At 46.9% G+C, this 24235-nt stretch overlaps 2 protein-coding genes, 1 long non-coding RNA gene and 3 other non-coding genes across 10 annotated transcripts in view; 4 read left to right on the top strand and 2 right to left on the bottom strand.

Moving 5' to 3' along the window:
- Nucleotides 1–9369, bottom strand: part of LOC111847186 (uncharacterized) — a 65229-nt gene extending 55860 nt beyond the window's left edge. For both annotated transcript variants that reach the window (XR_002839039.2, XR_002839040.2), the window contains exons 1-2: nucleotides 8994–9369; nucleotides 8341–8499 (exon numbers count right to left, since the gene is read on the bottom strand). This is a non-coding gene — a long non-coding RNA (uncharacterized lncRNA). The remainder of the gene's footprint in view (nucleotides 1–8340; nucleotides 8500–8993) is intronic.
- Nucleotides 9370–13212: 3843 nt separating this feature from the next.
- psph (phosphoserine phosphatase) lies at nucleotides 13213–18158 on the bottom strand. Of its 4 annotated transcripts, none has more exons than XM_023818141.2 (6): nucleotides 17864–18158; nucleotides 16685–16828; nucleotides 16315–16449; nucleotides 15768–15913; nucleotides 15545–15693; nucleotides 13213–13710 (listed from the first exon to the last, which is right to left on the bottom strand). In XM_023818141.2, exons 2-6 carry the CDS (start codon nucleotides 16822–16824, stop codon nucleotides 13600–13602), a joined length of 681 nt encoding a protein of 226 aa, XP_023673909.1. In that variant the 5' UTR covers nucleotides 16825–16828; nucleotides 17864–18158; the 3' UTR covers nucleotides 13213–13599. The 4 variants fall into 4 exon arrangements, with proteins under 4 accessions (XP_023673909.1, XP_023673907.1, XP_023673904.1 ...); XM_023818139.2 differs by lacking the exon at nucleotides 17864–18158 and adding an exon at nucleotides 17657–17831; XM_023818136.2 differs by lacking the exon at nucleotides 17864–18158 and adding an exon at nucleotides 17556–17830.
- A 143-nt stretch (nucleotides 18159–18301) lies between these two features.
- cct6a (chaperonin containing TCP1, subunit 6A (zeta 1)) lies at nucleotides 18302–24214 on the top strand. Its single transcript, XM_023818135.2, has 14 exons — nucleotides 18302–18566; nucleotides 19206–19269; nucleotides 19749–19883; nucleotides 19984–20157; nucleotides 20712–20815; nucleotides 20925–21035; nucleotides 21276–21435; nucleotides 21998–22080; nucleotides 22811–22907; nucleotides 23005–23152; nucleotides 23309–23442; nucleotides 23524–23626; nucleotides 23777–23849; nucleotides 23934–24214. Exons 1-14 carry the CDS (start codon nucleotides 18430–18432, stop codon nucleotides 24010–24012), a joined length of 1602 nt encoding a protein of 533 aa, XP_023673903.2. The 5' UTR covers nucleotides 18302–18429; the 3' UTR covers nucleotides 24013–24214.
- On the top strand, nucleotides 19355–19489 carry LOC111847203 (small nucleolar RNA SNORA22). Its single transcript, XR_002839045.2, has one exon. It is a non-coding gene; the product is annotated as a small nucleolar RNA SNORA22 (small nucleolar RNA).
- LOC111847204 (small nucleolar RNA SNORA22) lies at nucleotides 21601–21735 on the top strand. Its single transcript, XR_002839046.2, has one exon. It is a non-coding gene; the product is annotated as a small nucleolar RNA SNORA22 (small nucleolar RNA).
- On the top strand, nucleotides 22605–22740 carry LOC111847202 (small nucleolar RNA SNORA15). Its single transcript, XR_002839044.1, has one exon. It is a non-coding gene; the product is annotated as a small nucleolar RNA SNORA15 (small nucleolar RNA).
- Nucleotides 24215–24235: the final 21 nt, after the last annotated feature.

Here is a 24235-nt window from a genome sequence, read left to right on the forward strand (position 1 = left end):
AATTAATAAATAACAGCACACTGAACCACAGAGGCACGCTCAGGTCTCCCGGTGAGAAAGACGTGATGAAAGTAAATCTCTCAGTATTGGTATTATACCCATCATTCGGTAAACACTGGAGTTTGTCTCGAGCCCACGATGATCCACAGAAGAAAACAAGATAAATGTTCAGGCCATGCAGAGTCTGTGGCCTTTTCTGGAAGACTAACAGTATGGGCATGGCACATCCACTCAGACCCCCCATGAGACTAGGACAACTGAATGCCAAACAGTCCACCTTATACAGTTATGCGGGGGGGGGGGGGGACGGGACTTCTGGGGCCCCTTCCATGCTGAAGGACCCAGCATGTAGGTGGCAGCACATGCCATTAAAAAACTGCCCTGTTTTCACGCTACCTAATAGATGGGAAGCTTGTTTTTACTTTGCTCTGTGGCAGAGTTATGGAGGCAGCTGTTTTCACAGCTGCTGCTGTCAGAGGTGAGGCCTAGAACATTCCACACACCGCAAGCTTGAATAATGAGAAGGTCTTGAATAAAATTATTTCACACCCCTCATGAAAAGGAATAATTTGCAGTCACTGCTTACATCATTTCTTCTTTTATAAGCTATTCTTTTTTTTTTTTTTTTGCTTGAGAAAGTGGCTGAAAAACTTGCTATTGCCACAAAAGCCTCCTTAGGAGAAGACAGAAGGGGAGGTGCGTCCCTCAGAATGTCCCAAAACCTGATGATCCTGATCAGAGCAGGAAGAGGAACAGCATAGCGAGAAGCTAAGTCCTGCTTAAATCACGTCCCTTCTGTGCGTGGAGAAGCTCTCAGCTCTGCAGAAATCTGGGCCCAAACCCAGGGAGGCAACTTTGGACTCACCTCTGCGTTACTCTGGTTGTGGTTCAAACGAGCCCCTTACCCTGAAATGGAGAGGAGAAGGAGGCAATGGCTCTCAAAATGAGGGATGGAGGCATCATCTAGGATGTCCATATGTGGGGCCAAGGGGAATATTGTGACCCCCCCCCCCCCCCCAAGCAGCAGGGCATGACTAAGGCAGAGAGCTGAAGTGCATTCCTCCGTGATGGACAAAGGGAAATGGCACAGAGCATGCAGTCTAGCCACTGTAAGGGCGGAGCGAGCCATGGAGAAAGATGTGATGAAGTCACAGGACCCCACAGGTGTTTAACTTACCGCCTGCATAAAACATTCAGCAAGGACTCAATCTGTTCTGATGTCTCCACATCTGCCCTAGACACATCCCGCAGCCAATAGGTAGAATAAGCAGGAGCCGGTAATTAGATTTGTTCCTTGAAATGAGTTCATGTCAAGTTTGCTACACATTCTGTCACGTAACTGATTAAGGCCAAACTGCAGGCCGCTACATTTGCAGTAATTGTTGCACTTGTGCACTCCTGAAGTGTAGTGAACATGGTATTAACGTGTCACCCACTACACTGCCAGGAAATTACAGACTTTTCTTTTGCTTAATAAAAACCAGGATAATTGCAATCAAAGCCAGGAATGTTAGCCATGATCCTAAACAGCGTCTGTGTCTGATCATTTCTGCATGTCCTACATCATAACATTCAGGAGGGGGGAGGAATCATGAGAATGTCCCCCCCCCCTCCCCAGCAAGAAGATGGTTTAGCTTTCTACTGTAAACTAGGGTGCGGTTCCTTTATTTTACCTCCCTTGCCACCCATCCTCTTCACTGACCCTCCCACCCACCGCTGCTTCCCCATTAAAATCCAATGAGTAGACAGGAGAAAAATTTCCCAAAAATGGAGAGGAGATGAAGGCCCACGGAGCGAGACCTGCATGTGTATCCCGGCAGAGGAGGTCTGTCTTTTTTTCATGCGCGCCTCATTCCAAACCCCTGGCATGAGTAGAGGCCAGACTCCTGGAATTCCGATATTTCACTTTGGAGGAATGGTATCTGATGGGATTAGACTGTGTGCCGGGCTCGCTTTCCCAGCTGCTTCCAGCCAGGAGGGGGGGGGGGGGGGGTGTCTCCATTCAGGCCCCTTGGTGAAGGGAATTAGTGTTGCATGCTGGGACCTTGGTCTAAAGCTCTTGGGCCGCAGTCCCCGTGGATGGTCGCGCTGACGGCTCTCGGAGCTCAGTCTCGCCTCTCAGCTGCCACTGAAAATTTACCACGGGTTGCAGATGCAGATGGTTGATCTGAAGCCAAAGATCTCTGTAATTCAGCGCAGACTACATATCAAACATGGAGGCGTGCAGAGAGGCGTGGGACCACAGGCTATCCTGCAGGGGACCCTGATGGGACGGCTCACTCCTCACAGCAGGCCTGCTTCCTGCAGCAGGCCCACTTCCCATGGCAGGCCCAGGTGCCTACTATGATGGCCAGGATCCAGCGCCCGCATGCCGACAGAACCACTTCCCGACCGTCGCCGTCTCGCCGGGGCTGCGCTCCAACGGATGAGTCCCCAGGACTGGTGGAGGGCCTGCCAGTGTGGCACGTTGCCGAGCCTCCCAGAGGCTCTACCTTACAGGAGATGAAGCTCCGAATGCCCAGCGAGGCAGTTTGGTGAGCTGCCAGTTTTCATAAAGCACTCGCACCCCAGAGCGCCGTCCTGAAGCTCCGGGCTCCACTGTGGCACCTCCGTGCCAGCAGGGTCCCGCCAGATACTCCAGCTCATGGTCCATTTAAGTAAATGCACTGGTTCCAGCTTTAGTCCCACCCAGCCTTGCCTTGGCCTTCCTCTGAGCTTTGATGCACTTGCTGATGATTAATATTTCTGGATTTAAAGCAAATCCCTACAAAGAAGTCCTGATGGATTCCAGGGACAGTGAGCATTCTTCTCAGGTCTGACGATCAGCGTACGTCTCCTGCCCTGGGTCTCGCTCTGCCTCTTCTATGAGATGATTATCGCACTCCCATCCTGCCTGACCACTTCCAGCAGTCATAACTGGTATGGGTGCCTTGGCAGAACACCAAGCGTTGGTGGAGGGGACACAAAAACATGCTCGCTTTGTTTGTTTGTCCTCTTTCCCAGGTCATCGCCCCGCCAAGCGTCTGTCGTCTCCGAGACATTGCTTGGCAGAACACCCGGTCCCATTTCTGGGTGCTTTACCCTTCGCTGCTGGGGCCTCCAAGATGATAACATGTTTAAAATGGCTCCGTGTTCCCACAAGGCATGTCATGAGTGAAAAGCGTGGAAGGACCTGAGCGTGACCAAGCAGCACCGTGGCCGGCCCTGAGGAACAACAGCTAAGTGTGCACAACTCTGTCCAGATGTAGCACTTAGCCATGCCGGGGTCATATGGATGGATGTCACTGAGGATGTGTGTACACACAGGGACCTCTCAATTGCAAGGGTTCACTCAGACGCAGTCGCTGGTTAATGTTAATGTTATAGCAGAGGAGGAAGCTAAAGGGCGCAAATTCAGGAGACACATGTATGGAATACAGAGTCCTTACAGAGAGGATGGCATCATAAAAACTGCCCCCCCCCCCTCCCAGCCAGCTCTCGACAGCCAGCTTCACCTAATACCTTATTTTGACAGGACACAATAAGGAGAACCCCCACTGCATATCAGCGTACTGGGATAATTTTATAAAGCAGAAGATCGAGTGGAAGTTTGCATGCGATTACAGGTTGACACAATACAGCCTTGCCCTCATCCAGAGTCATTCTTGAAAAAACACCATAAATCGAAAAAGTGTCAATTGAAACCCAAATCCCTTATTTGTAAAGAATTAAAATGCTTCCAGCCCAATCCAAAACCTAAATTACAATTTGAAATGAACCACCTCTTTTTGTACCATTTTCTTTTACTTTTTTGGGTTATCTTGCTCTCATAAAAGTCCTTGTCAGTAAAACCAAAGCACATGAAAAATATAGAGACTGAACACTTGTAAACATCGTGTTCATCCTACATTCTGCATGTACCTACATCCGATGTCTGTTTCACCAACACACAATGCTCTATTCAGCTTCACTCCATACAACGTTCTTTGACTGGAAACTTGTGCTGAGAAAACTGGTGCGGAAAACGTTTGGCTCAAAGTGTACTGTTGAAAAAATGTGCTATTTGAGTGTGCAGTATATTCTCTGGCTGAAAAAGCATCACACTGAGACCATCACTCTATAGATTGAAATTCTGGTATCAAAACTGAAGTCCTGTTAGAGTAAAGAAATGCAAAACGAATTAGCGGAAATCGCCGGATTGCTGCGGTGTGCCTTCGAAGCTGAAAAAAGGCTTTGTCAAGGTCCATCAGGCCAATCCTTTATCTGGATTAAGCCGAACGTTTTTCACCAAGTCAGGTGAAAGCGATTGAAAAGCTGAGTGAACCTGATGATTGCCGGGACCCAGAGAAAACCATGAGGTCTTTATAAATGCCCTGGAGAATGTACAGCCTTCCTCAGTGCCGCCTCAAACCCAGACATATGCCACTGGAATATCCACCTGTCTCTGATAACCCAGGTGCGGCACATGACCGGACGGGTAGCAAGGAGAATGAGGAATTCTTTTGGAAACCAACTGGTTTAGTCAACTTTCCACTGGTCTCTTTACTGGATGCTGGTGCGTCAAAGCAGGCGGTAATGGTCAAAGCAATACCCCCTGGAGCATGTCCTCTTCAATATGCTAATTACTTGACACTTTCTTTCCAAAGCAAGTTACAGCTCCAGGAGGAGCTGGGCTGGAGAAAATGAGGTTAAGTACCCTACTCAAGGGCATGATAACCGACCATCAACCCCTGGGACTGGGACCAATAACCTGCAGCACCCTTAAACACTCGGCTACGCCGCTTGAGCACACGGCGTGATGCCACATCCAGAACAACATCCAGTACACTTAATAACTTTGGATTTGCTCATTTGCACTCTGTGGGCAGTGCCCTGACGCCCCGGAGACTCTGTGAAGGCTTCCAGATCCTTGGTTCTGGTCCACATTAGCCCACAGAAGTCCGATTCAGAGAACTCTGGTTCCGAAGAGAAAGAGCACAGCCGGCCGCATTGCAGACCTCTCCGGTTGTTGGTCTGGACATGAACAACATCACTTCAGAACCCGAGCCAGCTTATCCCGCCAGAAAACCTTAATGTTAACTTGTATGCATGACTATATTCAGACAACCAATATTTTCAGAGCGTGATTAGCAGTGTCAGTCGAAGCACGTAACACATGCACAATGCCCGTTTCCTTGAGCGTGATGACACGTTCCTCGCTGATCACCAGAACTGCTCAACTCTATATGCGGCACTTACGGCACCATCTTCTTCATCATGTCAGCTTCTGCATCATGTCTTAGCAACCACCCGTCCCCCCCGGCAAACTTGGGGAAGTTGCGAAGTGCTAGGAAATGGCCATCACGATGGCGTTTGCACATCGCTAATGTTCAGCGGTCTGCCTGACATTTGAAGAGGCTCGTATCTGCAGGAGCACAGCAGGCAACTGGGAGATCAATCAGACACACAACAAGTGGCACAAATGAGGATTTAAAATACAGAATATTGAAAAGCTGCACCCTATAGGCTTTTGAGCAATTGTTGGTGCGGGGGTAGCAAGGGGGGGGTGCATCAGCTGCACCACACTGTTTCCCCAAATGCCCCTGGGGTCACCTCAGAGAAAACGGAAAACACGGACACAGGAACAATAACACGGGAAGGAGTCTCAAGTTCAGAAGCATGCCAGCCATTCCTGAGACACGATCAAAGACGAGGGCTCCGCTGTCCAACACCAGGCATCCGTTCCCACCACATAAATAACAAATTGGCACCATAAACAACATTACAGGTCACATTTCCTCAGTGCTGATTAGGTTACGAGTCATAATTAAAACAGTGAGAAAATATTATTAAAAAACCGAATCAGGCCAGTCTGAATGCAGTTCAAACTCAACACTGCATGACAGGTTAAACATTTCTGAAATGTTTTTAGCTGAAGTCTCTGCAGTCCTTCATCCTTCAGAAAACCAAATCAATCTCCATCCTTATCAGCCTTCGCAGTTATTCTGACCAGGTTTTCATCATTCCTGGCACCGGCTTTTTGGTTTAAATCAGTAAAGCCAGCAGAGACCACACACACACACACACATACACACAGAGACACACACAGAGACACACACACAAACAGACAGAGACACACACACGCAGTGACAAAGATTAAAATTTTCAGTAACATAAATGCACACAGCAATAACTGCTCCCATACAGGCTTGAACACTGACAGTAGCAAAGACATGTAGTAACACACAGTAAAACACATTCACACACACAAACACTCATAAGACTGCCACTTGGTCTGCTCTTCCTGCTTGCTGCTGATTAACTACAACGCAATATTCACACACATACAGTACAGGGCAGATACACCATCATCACTGCAATCACCCAGGCAGCCACACGATGGCGCCAAATAGCCCCCACACCCCACCCTGCTCCTGAAACTCTGACGGGAGACCCTGCATTCCCCGGGACCCCGCCACAAAAGTGGCCAGCATCGAGTGGAAACGCTGACAGAGCCCTCATTCCCACTAAGCCTTGTGGCCACATTAAATTCACATCCTGCACCCGCAGGCCCCCTAATCTGGAGGGTATCAAACACTTACATCACCATGAGTGCCATTAAACTGGCCATTTAACCGAGACCTGAAAACCTGAAACCTGCATCAATAAAACCATCAAGGTGAAGGCCAGCTTTTTTTTGTTCATTTTTTTGTTCATTCACTTAATGAAAGCATTGTACTGCATGCCGTGTAAGCGCGCTCCACTCAGGGGGGAGGTAAATTGTTCCCAGGCAGGGGGCTGCATGTTCCCGGGGAGGCGGAGAACCCCACATGCCCAGCTGCGAGGTACAGACACCCTGTGCCAGGGCACTGATTGAGGATCCAGGGCCCACATGCCAAGAATCACAACTGCTGGAATGCCTGGATTCGAACAACTCCCCCCCCCCCACACACACACTCACACCCACCACCACCCCAAACCGCCTTCTTCGCAACTTAATTCCTCACAGAAAGGCCATAAAAGGCGTAGATAATTATTCAAAGAAACCAGGAGAGAATCAAGAAATGATTCCTGGCTATTTTCATATAATGGACCGCGATTCTGGGTGTGTGGCTTTCCGGGGGGCCATGCAGCCTGAATGCAAACGGGCACCCTCTGTGGCACTGCCACAGCCTTTGGCATCAGCAATCCACAGCAGTGTGGACTGATAAGAATCAGATATCACCACCACAAAAAAATCACTCCAGAGCAACCAAAAGCTCACTATGGTCACCATTAGCTCCAGCCTAAAATAGGTCACTTAAACAGTAATTAAGAGCCACTGATTCTCCAGAAAAGTCTTTGGAAATCAAAATAGCCACACAAGCACAGGGAGAACACAGAAACCCTCAGAGGCGATCCAGTACTTAAACCGAGAGCTGGCAAGAGTAAACCAGAGCAACGAGACAAGCTTTCTGTGGACTAAGGAACTTCTCTGTGATGTTATGTGTTATTACAAGCTTAAAGCAGAAGTGGACTGCAGCTGAAATCCCTGCGTGGTGCAGCACCATGGACCGACAGCTGGGAGAATTCACACAACTTCCATCTTATTAACCAGTCTCAGGCTTAACACATCACACTGTTCATTAGATCCGCCAATTGGTGAGCTGGCATGGCATCTTAAACTGCATTCCGCTGGTCATTTAGTTTATAAATCAAAAATTAAAGCAGGTATTTTTTTTGAAGTGACGATATTCAAGATGTGAAGAAAGGGAAAGTTCAAAAGAGAAGACGGCCGCGCTCTGAAATCTGGACGTCCTCTAAGGCGCCGCATCAATGATTTCATTCATAATGACCGAACTATATTGATGTAATCCGTCTCTGATGTAATCCCTTAATGAGCATCTGACAAAAGAAAACCACTCGTGTTCAGTAACATTTTACAGTAGAAACGCTGACATGATTCAGAGGACGTTAGAAAGCGGACATATGATATATTACCCCACTTCAGAGTTTTTACCATAACCGCCGTATGTCATACAAATGAACGATAACAAATGGGAGACGAGTAAATGTCAGACTGCATGCATTGATAAACTACACCGCTCAAAAAACAGCTTTTTCTGTGTCTGGAAAACTTTTACATATTTTTTGGCACAGTGCAGTAATAATAAGGATCGAACACTTTAGTTATACTTTATCAGTAACTTAAATATAACTTTAAAATGGGTAAGTAAAAGTGTTTGCAATTGCGAAACTGAAGCTACGGGATGGCAAGTGTAACTGCAGAGGGCTGGATGTGAACGTTAAAGCGGATGAAACACTGCGGTTTATTGGCGCCACCTTGTGGCAATTCATTAGATATCACGCATAATGACTGATCTCGGTCATAGAGCAGCCCACCGGTCCAGGGCCAGCGTCCGACTGCCCGTGTGCTTCCTTCCAGGAGGGCAGGAATCGCTCCCTTTATGACACGATGGTTCACATGGTGCTGACATCCCACGCTGGGCGTTTTCCACGGCTGCTGGCTGTGCGGAGCCGGACTCTGCAGTTTGCGAAATCCTGCGCGCAAAAAAATAATAATAAACAAATAAAAGGAAAACAGCAATAAATAAAAGATAAAAGAAAAAGATAGTGCTTTAGGCTAACTGGCGTCTCGAAATCGCCTAAGTGTGTTGTGACAGACTGACATGCCTTTTGCTAGTACCGCCTGTAATGGGCTCCAGGCCCTCGATCCGTAACCCTGCTCAGGATAAGCGGTCTTTCAAATAGCGGTGTCTCTTGGATATTGTTCTGTATCATCTAATCATCTACTCAATCTTTAAAGAATAAAGCCCAAGAGCAAACCCAAATGCGTATATGGCCCAGTCCCCGACTTCAAACGGAGAAGCGGACATGTCATTTATGAAACACGTTACGATTAGGTGAAAGGGAAAAACACAAATTGATTAAAAACAACATGCACGATGTGTTGCAAGTGATATTTTTCGTAGCTAGGGGGCTTATTTCACAGAGAACTAGATGACGAAAGACAGATGAACGGGTGTTTCAATTACCTGAGGAGTTTGTGGCGCTTCCCGACACATATGCAACTGATCAAGCCAACACGAGAGAAGTAAAAAATCCCTGCACTAAAACTGATTGCATTGTTAATCAATTTTGTTGAATAAATAATGCGAAACCGTTTTAATGAAAAAAAGATGTTATAAACATGTTTATATAGGCGGATACAAAACTGCTTTCCCAGCAACTACACCGCTATGCCCCCGGAATTAGCGCAGCGTTAGCGACAGTTTGCGCCCTCAGGCGGACGAAGAAGTCAAGCGAAACCAGCGGTCAAAAATGCCGAAACTTAACGGTACTCAATAATAAATATGTAAGGAAACGCCCCCGGGGGCGCTCGCCTAGGCCAAAGCCTTGGTCACGCTTCATTTTTCCGCGTGACTTACAGCCCGCGCACGGACTCTCGTGCACGTACTATATTTGTGGCGGTTGGCGGATTAGTACGACCATATTGTTCCATCAGACCAGCCAAGTGCACTTATATAGCAACAAACAGGGCCTACAAGCAGTGTAATGAAATGGGTGAACTTATAGACGCTTTTCAAGATGTTATTAGGCTATGCCACTTTGTCACTTCAAATAGATTCTCGACACTGCCCTAAGTTTGTTATAACTGTGACTTAAAATATATAGATGTTTTTCAATTAAATAATGTGATGGGTTACTTGATTTCCTGAAATGACTAATTTCAGCCATACTGTTTACAAATATGCAATTACAACTATTTAGTAAAGAAAATTATTTATTCCAAAAAGAACTCTCAAATAAATAGAAGATAAATCATGCTGATACCAGCATAGGTCAGAAAAAGCGTTTCACTCCACTGCATCTGCTAACAGACTATTTTTCTTTGACACTAGATGAACTGATGGAGTCCAACACACAACGGGAATGAGTCTGACTTACTGCTGGCAGTGCGAACCAAACTCTCGCTCTGGTTATACAGGGACCTGATGGTCCGTGACATATGTACCCCACACTCCTCACGCACCCTCACAGGACCCCCCCCCCCCCACGAGGGACATGGTCATATGCCTTTTCCAAGTCAAAACACACGTTCAGTATACCAGTCGGGCAAACTGCCATGAACCCTCCAGTATCTTTGTGAGGGTGATGAACTGGTCCAGTCTTCTGTGACCAGGACAGAAAATGCATTGTCCCTCCTGAATCTGAGGAGCCGCCGTCTCCCCCGTACCCCAGCATAGACCTTCCCAGGGAGGCTGTGGAGCACTATCCCCCTGAAGGTGGAGCACATCCAGAGAGGGGGACCACCACCCCGAGACGGTGGGCCTGCCTGCCCAGAGACCTTTCTGCTTTACTGGCTTGTTTTGTGGTGTGATGACATAGGATTTCAGTCACAGACTAGATGAAACTACTGTGAAGGTGAAGGTGGCTCTAGGCTCACTTCTAAAATGTGAATTTATGTATTTGTGTGACCTCTTCTGAACTCTGTCCAAATATTCTCTGATCATCCAGTGGCTTGTCATGTGACGTGTCATATGACAGTCTCTGAATGACTTGGAGAGCTCAGAGGTTGGCCCATTATCAGTAATATTTCACAATGTCTATTCCAGGCTGCACGGGTCGGGGGGCTCCCTGGACGCAACGCACATATTAACATTACTAACAAGATACAGAGGCATTGTTCTATAGCTGAATCAATGTAGTGAGAATGAATGAATAAAGGAAAAAGCAACAACCAGGCATTGAAATGTGAATCATGATAAAATCGTGAAGTTATCAATAAAATGAAAAATGTTTAGTAATGAATAAACGTTATTTATGAATATTGCCTAGTCATTAAAAAGTAGTAAAGGCTAACATCATCTGTGTACCTGGATATGCATGATGTGTTTGTTATTCATGCCAATTTAAATATAAATATATAAATAGTTTCAAAATATTTGACTATAACATCTAGAGGCAGAATGAGGTAAATAGCCACGACTGTGTCGGGTATACCCCCCCCCCCAAATTCCACAGGAGTTCATGGAGGATATACAGGTACAGAGGTTAACATTCATCTGTCATTGTTGTTCAGTCTTTGGAGCAAACCCTTCCCTAAGGAGGGGCCCAGGAGCCCCCCAAGGAGCCCCCAAGGAGCCCCCCAAGGAGCGATCAGGCTCCTCCCTCTTTAGGTTGGTTCCCTTATCCTGGGGCACTGTGCTGTTTCCACACAGTGGAGACGTTCCAACATCTTTTTTTTTTGCTCTCTTCAGTGCAGTTATTTGGGATTCTGTGCTTGTGCTCCCGCTCTTGTCCTTGAATAGGCTGCACACTGTTCCAGAGCTAATCTGTTTAGCGTCCCGTGTCTTTTGGTAGACCGTGCCAGTTTGCCCTGCGTGCAGCTGCATCACGACGCTTGCCGTCGTGATTCTGATTCAGCCACAAGCAGCGATGGAATGGGATAATTACTGGAAAGGCTACTTTCCATTTTCATACAGGCAGATGAGGGATATTTTGTCCCAATGCAGTTATTTTGTGTGGGCGACTCATTAAAAGTGACAGTGCCACCAGGACACTCTTCCTGGAGCTGCCTTTGGTCTCCGTTTGAGTATCTGTAGTTCCTCCTCTATACCTTCTACCAAGCGTTGGGCTTCCCAACCTCAGTTTTGTCCTAAATCTGTAGCAAACATATACTGTTAAATCGTTAAAATTTATAACCCTTCATGGACCTTTAAATTGTGGTTATTACTTTTCTTGAGAAACTGGGAAGCTGTGGTGCATCAGTAAACAGAAGTTAATAGGCTGCGTATGTTTGATCATTTCTTGTTAAACTGAAAGATTCTAAATAACTTTTTTTTATTGAATGAGAGCAGAGTTGTTGTCTAACAAATAAAAAAATGCTGTATCCAGTAACTGCTCACTTTCTAACCCTCTCACGTCTTGACTGTGTTTAAAATCGTCCTTCAATCTGCCCCGGATTCTGGCAATTTAAGCTGCACGAGTGAAACACAGGCATGAAGCCACATAGTAAAATCACGGGTTTCTACTCCCCCGAAATTTATTTGCTACCGATCCGACACGTAGCCAGGTAGCAAGCTTATGAGTTCGAACCCCCCTCTAAACCCATCACCCCCTGAAATTTATCTGTGGCTATGGGCCCTAGTGAAAAGGATTTCAAAAATAAGCCCACGGACAGTAATAACAAAGAGCAGGCGAAGTTATAGTCTGCGGGTGACCACCTGCGTCCCGCTGGACTGGGACCATCTGAACCGAGGGGCTGTGGGACAGGGGAGTCCAGCTCTGAGCCAGAGAGACTACATGGTGATTCGCCACTAGAGGATCGAGATAACAGGCCCCTTGTGATAAACCCCTCCCACATTGCCCCTCCCACTCGACATTCGGCTCCTGACTTGCTCACTTGACTTCCTCTGCTGGTCCCTGGAGAGTGGGCTCCCCCCCTTTGAGTCTGGTTCTGGTTTTTCCTTACCACTGTGACCTCTGGCTTCCTCGCTGGCAGCTTTGGGGACAGATATTGTAAAGTGCTTTGAGACAATGTGATGAATACGTGCTATACAAATACAACTGAACTGAAACAGAATTTTAGAGATACGCCTCTCAGAGTGTCCATGGTGAGTAGCCATTAGGGTGTGATGTGCAGTCAGCCCGGTGCCCGGGTTATAAATGATGAATTTTAACCTTCTAATCTATACCCCTCAGGTGTTGGAAGTTCCAGTCTTTGAAAGGAGTTTGCTGTTAGACCCTTGCATCACTTTTCCCTTGCCCAACAGAAAAACATGGAGTTGTATAAAAAAATTGATATCACTTATTAATAAAAGCATTTAGGGGGCATTATAGAGACAGGCAATGAGGTCACGGCCAGGCACCTGTTCTTCGAGTCACCGCAGGGACACGTCGTCGGGACAGACTTCAGTGTGACCTCAAACGTCTTCTTACATTCTTTCTTAATTTTTCAGTTCCACAAACTCCAGGAGCCCGTGGCGGAAAATGTTCATTTATTTTCCATTTTAAGAGAATAGCCCTGTCCAATAATTAAAAAAAAGGTTCCCATGTCTGAGTTGTCTTCAACCATTATATACACAGCGGGATGTACCACTGGCCTCTTACACGGGGGGTGGGGAGAGGAGGGGGGTGGATACAAACAGGACAGGCAATTAATGAGGTGTGGTAAACCAAATGCCAACCATACTGCAGTACATCTGATCTGAGGGACTATTTTTTTAGATTTGGATAAGGACTACAGAGACACTTGTTCAAAAGTTTAGTTTAATATTAGGGTTACATCTATACCAAAATCATATTCCAAAAAGTATTTATATAATTTTTCTCCTGCTCTAAAACTTCAGAAGTTCACCAGGATGCCCTTCCACAGATGCACATCAGCAACCCACATAAGACACAACTAGTCAACCTGATTCAACTCATAAACTTAAATCTCAGTACATCATTAAATAGGTCTATACACATAAAATTAATCCAGTAGCAAGTATACAAAGTTTTATATGAGAATAGATTTAAATTTTTAAAAACTGCCAAAACACAAACCATGAACTACCTAGGGAACAAGAGGGTCCCAGTCAGGGTGTGCGGAGGATACTGGGGAGAAGCCGCGCTGAAGGGATTACCGCCGGCTCCCTAGATCTTGTCCAGCTCCTTAAGCAGCTCCCCGAAGCTGGTGACGTACCACGAGCATCGCTCTTTCACCTGCGGTCTGACCACATTTCCTCCGAATCCAATGAAAGCGTTCTGCAGCCAAGGTGACACAGAGTACCAGTCAAAAGTTTGGACACACCCACACACAGAAAGGTTTATTTGCACTACAGTGATCCCCCGCTACATCGCGGTTCAGCTATCGCGCCCTCACTATATCGCGGATTTTTCCCCGACGCATCACAGTTCTCCGCGTATCGCGCGCCTCGCTTGCAGTCCGATTGTTGTGAGCAAACTTTTTGTGAACTTTTCGTTTTGTTTTAAGCCCTACGATGGCTCCCAAGCATGCTGCATCTTCTAAGCCTTCTGGTAGTAGTGAGCCTAAGCACCAGAGGAGGACCTTGGCCATTTTTACATATTCCATTACATATACAGAGAGACAGAGAGAGATGTGTGTGTGTGTGTGTGTGTGTGTATATATATATATATATATATATATATATATATATATACACACACACACACACACACACACACATACATACATACATATACATTACATATTATTACCATTATTATGTTACTCATATCCTTAGCCCAACATCCACATATCATATGTGTTTATGGTGGATGTGGGTTTTCGCTGCAGCTCCCTAATTAGATTACTAATTAGAGGACTGATTGGCTGAAGAGTCCTCACACCTGGGTTTGAACAGCTGACCTAAAGGTTACCCCAAAAGCCTGCACACACACCGGCCCACTGCGGATAAGATTGGCCACCGCTGGTTTAAAGCATGTGGGAGTGGTATTTTAATATATCTTTATTTATATGTTTTGTATATCGTGGATTTTCACCTATCGCTGATGAGCCTGGAACATAACTTCCACGATTGTAAAGAATACGGTGATCCCCTGCCTTTTTAGAATAAAAACATGTGCACTATTAAAATACAGGGTATTTATTAAAATATACAGTATTTAAGAAAAAAGTATATTTATTGCTGGGAGGGGGGCAGCTCTGTGGGCTGAGACTCAGAAGGTCACTGGTTCAAATCCCATGGTCAGCAGAGTGATCCCACCATAATGGCCCAGTCTTGGAGGCGCCTTACTCTTTTATCCATTTCAGCAGTGCTGCATTTTACAAGTACAGATTGTGGACCACATCAGATCCATTCTGCAAGCTTTGAGTTACAGGGTCGCCATACTTCAACGGCTACGTCACAGATGCTACACGTCATGTGATTTCATGAAGGAAAACTTTAATCTCTGTGTGTAGACTGAAATACCACCAAGTACCGCAAGTGAAAAAGGTCTTCCCTGGTACAGTTTTTTTTTTTTAGGGCTGTGAAAGAACATGTTACTTAAAGTCAAAAACATTATCTCTTATGTTAGTGCATATGATATTCTGATACCCATATGGGACAAAGGAATGAGCAAATCCCAGAATTTAGAGCTAAAATCAAAACATTATGTGAGTGTTGCACACAGCAAAGGCGGGCAAAACAAACACTGTCACTGGTTTATGTTTCATTAAATAAACACATGATAACACAGAGATACGGAAAAAAAATTAAAAGAAAACTTGCTATATTTGTTTTATTTTATTGAAGGCTAATCTCAAACCAAGGATCTTTCTGGTTAAGTGCATTTAAGTGGCTGTCCGGCTTCTCTTTTCCAAACCATTTGTCAAATAAGTTCAGGAATAAATTCCACCCAATCAGCATGCGCACCCCTCCCCTCCCCATGAGCCAATTGCATGCACTGAGCTAATTGATTTGCTGTTAGACTCACTCACACCATGTGTCACGTTTGTAACACGAGCGTCGCTCTCTTTGCTGGGGCCCTTGTCTGCTGTTCTCCGTTTTCCTAACTGAAACGCGGAATTTTAACTAAGCACCACCAAGCGACAGGCCCCAAACGGTGTACTTACAGCGGGGGGGCAGGCCTCCATGTCCGTGGCCCCATCTCCAATCATCACCACCTTCTGGAAGCCGTACTTCTCCTTCAACATGCTGATCACTTTGCCTTTGCCGCCAGACTCCGCCGTGGGTTGCGTCTCGTCGAAACCCGCGTACTCGCCTGCGCAAATCCACTTCATCAGACTGAGATCAGTCAGGCAAGCTACAGAGCACACCGGCCGGGTTGTCGCTCACCGTTGAAGTAGAATTTGAGGCGGTTGGCATAGACGTGATGCAGGGGGATCCCGAGCTGCGAGGCGACGTGCTCCACAATGCAGCGGAACCCTCCGGAAATGAGGAAGACCTTCACACCGTCATGCTGCAGGCGTGCAACCAGCTCCCTGCACAAGTACATGCACACATCAGTGTCATGCAGCCCAAGCCCTTGGATGGGGGGGGGGGGTCTTGCTTTGGGTGTGAAGCCATTCCGCCACATTATTTTAATTTATTCATGATTATTGCATCTTGTCTCATACAGATGTGTCTAACAGTGAAATTACTGACACCATTTATTACAGATACATTTTCCCCAATGTGTGATTTACAGAGCATCCGTATAACAAGCAAACTCCAGATTAAGTTCTAAGAGCCCGTTAACCATATTACTGCCTTAATGGTCCAGGCAGAGATATTTAACCCTGACACTGCTGAAGGCCAGGCCACAGCCCCCAAACCCCAGGCAGCCTGCACACAGAAATCGAACAGATGCATGATAAGTTAACTGAAACCCACTTTCACTTACTTAATACCTGGAGTCAGTTGAGGTGGGTGGTCAGTAATCAGCTTGTTCACTTGTTCCCGAGAGCATCTTATGATGCACAGCCGTTCGGTCAATGCCGTCTTAAATGACATAGACCCCCCCATAGCCTTGCGCGTCCTGAAATTCAGATCACATCTGTATGTACAATAGCCTAAATGTTTATAAGGTTACATAACGTTTGGGGGGGGGGGGGGGGGGGGGGGTTCACAAGGCAGGATTCCAGCTGGAACACTTAAGCCAAACGTGGAGAAGAGGTCAGTGACACTCTTACTGGACACTCTATACATTCGCTTTAAGTCATCTGACACTGGGTAGTAATACAGCTTAATATAGTTTAACGTGGATCACGTACATCTCGGTGACGGCGTCCCCCACGCCGCAGAACTTGGCCAGCTGATCGATGCCCTCCTCCCGGATCACGGTGCTGTCCACGTCGAAGCAGACTGCGTCCGCGCTCCTGAAGATCTCCTTCGTCTGGGCTAAAGTTGTCATGGCGCTGTGCAATCCCCCGAAAATCAGATCACGCACATTACCCACACAAAGCCGGAAAAAAACATTAACATAATTTATGATGACAACGCCTTAGAATAAAAAGCAACAACAAAATTCATAGTGGATTCCGAGGGAGACTTTTCAGGTTAGGGGGTGCTACATTGCGTTTGAGACTAGTTAGGGAGCGCTTATCTAGTTTAGGCAGATCACGAGATGAGCGCGCCCTCGACCAGTGCGCGCGCCCATCCTCAGGTTGCGCACCGACGTCTAGGTACCGGCTACATTGAAGCTTTTCAGTCCGACCGAAACGACCCACGCACGACGAAACTTCAGAAAAAATTAAAAGTGATTGAGAAACGTCACGTCCACTTTGCATCAAGTGTTTTTATTGCATTAAAAATCTTTCAACATTGTCTATTACGCTGGATTTTTTTTAATCAAGTTAACTTTAAAGAGCAATCCATTCAGAATGAGGAGGTATTGTCTTAGCTATTCACCCAGCTGAAGATATTGCATCACCCGTCACGAAAGAGACACTTACTGTAGGTGGCAGAAGGCGCTGATGCCGGAGAGTAAACTTAGGCAGCAGTTTGTGTAATAAGGAGTTACTTTTACCAATAAGACAACGCACACAGAGATTGGAGCTAGAAATGAATTTAGTGTCGTTTTTACGCAGTGTGGAAAAAAAAAGAATCTGTCAATGACAGCCCTGAAATTAGTACCGTGATTACCTCTTCCGTAAAATCGTACTCCTTGTTAGCATGAAACGTTGATCTTCCCAAAGAAATCCCGACCGCACGATTGAGTAAAAAGGGTTGCCGATTTTCCTTACTTCTTTATAAAACGCAAGGAGAGTTTTAAACGATTCTGTAATAGTTCGGCGACTCCCAAGCGTCTATAAGCGACTGGATGCCCTCAGTGCATTGGTCGGTACTCGCGAAAACCGAGCAGCCGAGCAAATCAAAAAACAGGCACATTTGGAAGACCGCCCTCCACTGAAGTTCACGACAGGGGATCAGAGAGTTACCCTCCAACGTACAGGTCTTGGGACGGTTGCGGCTTCCCCAAATGACCTGCCGAGGGTCCTATCAGGGTTAAGCAATCTGATCTTGGATCAGCACCTAGATTCAGCAGCGATGAGAAGTCCGTAAAATTAAGTCATGCAACAATACAGTTAATATGTGGCATTACGCCTAAAAAGCATGACTAACAACCTAACAATGAAACTAAGGTAATAAGTTCTCAACGATTGCCGAATGACTGCTTTCCCTGATATACCACTCGCGATCCCTAAACCAAGCGCTGCAAAAAAAAAAAAAAGCACCGCGAGCCGTTTGCAGATACAGGTAAAGCTAATAAGCCGACGTCAATTTCAGCCAGCAGATGGAGATTAAAAAGCAGCAGTGAGCGACGTGGCGCGCAACCAATCATTGACGGGAGCTGGAAGTCCGTGCCGAGGAGCTGACCAATCAAAATATAGGAGAAAGGAAATGACAGAAGGCAGCGCATGTGCCACAGAAGAGTGTTCTAGAAACCGGCGAGGGCCTGTGATCCGCTACCCGCTCGATTCATTGTAGCGTCGGCTCTCCGCTGCCTTGTACCAGGATGACTGCTGTTAAAGCGCTGAACCCGAAGGCTGAGGTAGCCCGGGCCCAGGCAGCCCTTGCCGTGAACATCAGCGCTGCTCGCGGACTTCAGGACGTGCTGAGAAGCAATCTGGGCCCAAAGGGGACTATGAAAATGTGAGTGCGTCGGACCCTTTGTTAGCATCCCGGCCGGCTAGCAGAGCCGGCGCGGCTAATGGCCGGGGCAAAAGCTATTCGCAGAAAATGGAGATTATACCTCCCATGTTTGATTAGGGCCATTAGGTAACCACCGCTCCCGGTTTGACGAAAGGCGGTTTAATTGAGTTTTAACTACTAAGCTGAGGCACGGGGCCTCCTCGCGCTACCCAGCACAGTCATTGCCTATGCACACTTAGCATGGGTTAGCATTACGGCTAAATTTGCCAAAGTACGGCCGCATGAACTTTAATTTTACACTTAGCAGCCAAACGCTGCCCATTTTCATTAGGCTTAAATAGTAATTACTAAGATTGATTAGTGATGGCTGGCTGCGGCGCGGCTTGGATGGGTGGGGTGAATTAGCATTATGCACACGTGGTTGGTGTCGATTTTGCTTAATCATAAGCCGACTGAGCAGCATTGCAATTCAGTACATTACAAAAACTGCCCAACCGCCCTGTGCACTGTATAGATGGATGTGAAAGATGGAGTTTGCAGTCTTAGGCTCTGCCTGTGCAATCAAACGCCCTGATCGTACTGCCGGGCTCCGGTCGTCTGCTTGCAGACGTTGCTTAACGTGTTGCGTGTCCCCCTTAGGCTTGTGTCTGGCGCCGGCGACATAAAGCTGACCAAAGATGGCAATGTCCTGTTGCATGAGATGGTAAGAGAAATGATGCATTTTCCCTAAGCACTCGAAATTGTATAATGTTTGATTATGGTATTGTGATTGTCTGGCATGTGTTTGTCTGCACAGGGAACACCCATGTGTGCTTCGTAGCTCCCTTGGTCATTAGCCTGTGCTAAAGTAAAAGTCTGTTCTGTACCTCTGCATGAGAAGAGCTGTCGTTCCTTCTACATGTATTCATCAGACCAGCATATTCACTGTAACTTCATGGACTGATTTTCCTGTTTAAAAGTTCCTATAATTAAAATGCATTAATTGTAATCCACCCCCTTGTACTTTTGGTCCAGTAAATTTGCAAAAAGATTACCATTAGTATGTGTAAGCTTAATAACTGAAAAAGTAATTCATGGCTCATGAGAGAATTGATTATTTGTTTTAAAGTACAGTTTTATCATTTTACAGCTTTATTATTGGTGGCATTTACTAATTAATGGACTTTGATTCTTTGTTTCCAGCAAATTCAGCATCCGACAGCCTCTTTGATAGCTAAGGTGGCAACGGCCCAGGATGACATCACTGGGGATGGAACGACCTCCAATGTGCTTATAATTGGGGAGCTTCTGAAGCAAGCAGACCTCTATGTTTCGGAGGTAGACAGTGCTGAAGGGCACCTGCATATTCAGAGGTCATGATTAATCTGAGCGGCCAGACTTACTGAGTCTGTGCTTTTTGTCCCTATTTTATTTGTAGGGTCTCCATCCTCGGATTATTGTTGAAGGATTTGAAGCGGCGAAGGAGAAGGCTTTGGCGGTGCTGGAACAGGTGAAGGTGACCAAGGAGATGGATCGAGAGACGCTCATCAACGTGGCTCGAACTTCCTTGAGAACTAAAGTTCACGCCGAGTTGGCAGACCTCCTAACAGAGGTGAGGTTCTTTGGTGACCATGACCATCAGACACTCCGATGCTTCATGAGTTCTTGTTTGTGGGTGGAATACACTGTAGAGAAGTTAAGCTTGTACCAGGGATGCTTAGCTGTACACACTGTTTGTAGGCCTCTGCCAACTACCATCAAAGTGTAAATGCTCCTTCCACTGAGGCCAAGACTTTCTGTAGGGATAGGTAGTGCTTATAACTCTTTGCTTTTTTTTTTTTTTTTTTTTGAAGACCATCAACCTGGTAGGTCTAATCTGCTAATGAATGTGTGCTGAAGCCTTCATACAGGCAGATATGAGAGACTAAGTGACCGTGGTGTAGACCCCATGTCCCACGTGTGTGGCATCTGAACATGATCAGTCACCACCGTCTTTCAGGAGGTGATGTGTTATCATGGAATGAGAGAGTGAATACAGAGTCTTGTCCATTTTAACAGTGGCTTTGCACAATCGCAAGCCACTTGTGCAGCGAGAGGCAGCCTGCTGGTCCGATCAGTGTGCGTAGTGGGATTGTCTTCAGTAAACGCCCTTCCTTCTTGTGTTAGGCTGTGGTTGATGCCGTGCTTGCTATCCGGAAACCAGACGAACCCATCGACCTGTACATGGTGGAGATTATGGAAATGAAACACAAAACGGAGACCGACACAACGTGAGTTGTAGTGTTCCCCTTTTGGAAAGGACTACGATGTTTCCACATTTCAATCTTTGTCTAAATGAGTCTAAATTATTAAATATTAACTGTTCGGTTGATGCCACAGGCTGATCAGAGGCTTGGTGTTGGACCATGGGGCCCGTCATCCTGACATGAAGAAGCGTGTAGAAGATGCCTATGTGCTGACCTGCAATGTCTCCTTGGAGTATGAAAAGACGTGGGTATCTCTGTCCTGATAAAAAGCCTGAGGTATCACTGTTAGGCCCTTCAACAAGGCCCTTAATCCCAACTCCTCTATGGGCACATGAGGCCGGCTGACCCTGCACTCTCGCTCCGAAACTTGGTCATCTGTATATACATGTGTGTTGATGTCTCTCACGGAAAGTAAATGTGTTTTAGCGGAACCTGTTAGTTGAAGCCCTGGTGATTGTCTGTGTGCTTCTCTTCTTGGTTTCAGCGAGGTCAACTCTGGCTTCTTCTACAAGAGCGCCGAGGAGAGAGACAAGCTGGTTAAGGCTGAGAGGAAGTTCATTGAGGAGCGAGTCAACAAGATCATAGACCTGAAGAGAAAAGTTTGTGGGGACGGACAGAAGGGATTTGTTGTGATTAACCAGAAGGTACAGGGTCTCCAACTGCAATGAACGACTAAAGTTCATATTTGCCATCAGTTTTCTTTGATTTCTGAAAAGGTGGCAATGGTGATCATTTAATGCTGCACAGGGAACACCCTTCAGATTTGTATAATGGTGAACGGTAGTATTATACTTGTTTGGCATGTTTGTCTGCACAGGGAACACCCATGTGTGCTTCGTAGCTCCCTTGGTCATTAGCCTGTGCTATAGCGAAGGCCTGGTCTGTACCTCTGCATGAGAAGAGCTGTCATTCCTTCTACATGTATTCAGCGGACCAGCACAGTGAAGCTAAACTGTTGGTCTACCAAAGGGTGGTCAGTCTTACCGCAAAGGGTGTGGGTTTTTGGGGTAACCTTTAGGTCAGCTGTTCAAGCCCCGGTGTGAGGACTCTTCAGCCAATCAGTCCTCTAATTAATAATGTAATTACGGAGTTGCAGCACAAACCCACATACACGATAGCCTTTTCAGGATGAGACTGGCCACCCTTGGTCTACTGTCTAAATGATGTGGTCGCTCACTGAATTAACTGGCATCTCCCTGCGGACAGGGCATCGACCCGTTCTCCCTGGATGCCTTGGCGAAGGAGGGCATCGTGGCTCTGCGCAGGGCTAAGAGGAGGAACATGGAAAGGTGCAGCTTGGTCCTATTTCAGCAGTTTCACAGTCAGGGGCTGCATCCTTTTAAGGTTGCGTTGGACAAGGTTCCCCATTTCAAAAGCTCTTTCAAATGCAGTCTAGAAATGCATCCTTTTGCCGAGGTCATGAAGGATCCACTCGATGGATCCTACGCAGCCCAACATATCCCATGATTCATTGTGCAGAGGTAAAGTGGGCGTGTCCCGCTTTTGCGATAAGACCGGCGCTTTGCGACTCAAGGATAAGGGTGTGAACAGCTGGTGACGGTAATAAAAAAATTCTTTAGGTTAGACCGTCCCATTTGACAACATTTTCCGTTCCACCTTTGAAGAACGCAACCTACAAAGGCTACGCCTTCATAGTCCGCCTCCTTCCAGGGATGCAGTCCCTGAATTCATTGGCTCCCTGGAGTGACGTGAGATCCTGCATTTTGAGTGCCCCACTGCTCCTTCTGTGGTAGTTATGTGGATGATCCAGAACTGTAGCACTGTCACCCACGTTCCTAGTGGTGGCTGTCTGGCATGGCTGAATTCTGCATTACTCTGTCAGTGGTTTGTGCAGTCAGACACCATGCGAGAGCAACGTCGTTCACTCGCTGTTTAGTGCAGTGGTGGCCTTCTCCCATTTAGGCCACTGCACAGGAGTGAATACAGTGCATACGCAGCAGGAAGGCAAGTGAGGACGTGCCGTTCCACGCCGTGTGACCACTGGCTTTCTGTCTGTAGGCTCACTTTGGCCTGCGGTGGCATCGCAATGAATTCCGTCGATGACCTCACACCGGAGTGCTTGGGCCACGCCGGGCTGGTGTACGAGCACACACTGGTAAGTCATTCCCATGGTGTATCGCCTGGAGGGGAGGGTTTGAAGCTGCCAGTGCCTACTAATGTTCCTGAGTGGTTCGGCCACCCCCTTGGTGCAGGGAGAGGAGAAATTCACATTCATCGAGAAGTGCGGTAACCCACGCTCAGTGACTCTGCTGGTGAAGGGGCCCAACAAGCACACGCTGACCCAGATCAAAGATGCCGTGCGGGACGGCCTGCGCGCTGTCAAGAACGCCATCGAAGACGGTTGGTTTCCCTGCCGCTGCCGCCAACTTGACCGACGGTCGTTAAATTAGCATGTAGCATGGCTAGCTAAGTAGCGTCACTCAGTGGCTACACAAGGCGATGGGTTCTGGAGGCCTGTGTGAGCTGACTGGGCCTGTGCTGGTGTCGCCCCCGCAGGGTGTGTCGTGTCGGGGGCCGGCGCCTTCGAGGTGGCCGTGGCCGACGCTCTGGTGAAGCATAAACCCAACGTGAAGGGGCGGGCTCAGCTGGGAGTGCAGGCTTTTGCAGATGCCCTACTGATCATTCCCAAGGTACTTAAGTCTTTCTTTTGTAGCTGATAAACTTAGTCAATTGTTTTTGTTCGGTTTTAATTGTCATTTTTTTTGTCTTAGGTTCTGGCACAAAATTCGGGATATGACCCGCAGGAGACCTTAGTGAAGCTTCAGACTGAGCATAAAGAATCGGGGCAGCTCGTAGGTGTGGACCTCGGCACAGGTAACGGCATTTCTCGAATGAATTTGTGTCATCGGCAGGGGACAATGTTAAGTAGGCCAATAGGATGCTACACTGATGAACATTTGTGGTAAGATGCTAAGGCAGGATGCTGTGACCATGTAGAGCTGAATATGTCCTTGTCTTCAAAAGGGGAACCGATGATTGCTGGGGAAGCTGGCATCTGGGACAATTACAGTGTGAAGAAACAGCTTCTACATTCATGGTAAGATGTGCGGGTCGCTGAAGAATCTCCCATTTGTGCACTGTGTGGTTAATGTCACCCTAAGTCATAACTTTCTCTCAACAGCACGGTCATCGCAAACAACATCCTGTTAGTTGATGAGATCATGAGAGCTGGCATGTCATCCCTTAAGGGTTCAGCCTGACCTGGCCTTCCGCCTTAGTGTCCGTGAATAGATCCTTCATTCCCAGCACTTTGGAAGTCTTTGGTGTGAAGAGGGTTTTGTTTATCAGTCAAGGCTACCGGTCCTCCCTACATCATTTTGTCCAGGAACATCTTAGTCGGATTTATGGCACTGAACTGTACAGTTAACCCCTTTATAACCAATAAAATGTTTTGCCCTTGAAGTTTTCTGTTTGAATGCCTCT

Source organism: Paramormyrops kingsleyae, chromosome 17 (genome assembly GCF_048594095.1).
Source record: "Paramormyrops kingsleyae isolate MSU_618 chromosome 17, PKINGS_0.4, whole genome shotgun sequence".
NCBI classification, from domain to species: Eukaryota; Metazoa; Chordata; class Actinopteri; order Osteoglossiformes; family Mormyridae; genus Paramormyrops; species Paramormyrops kingsleyae.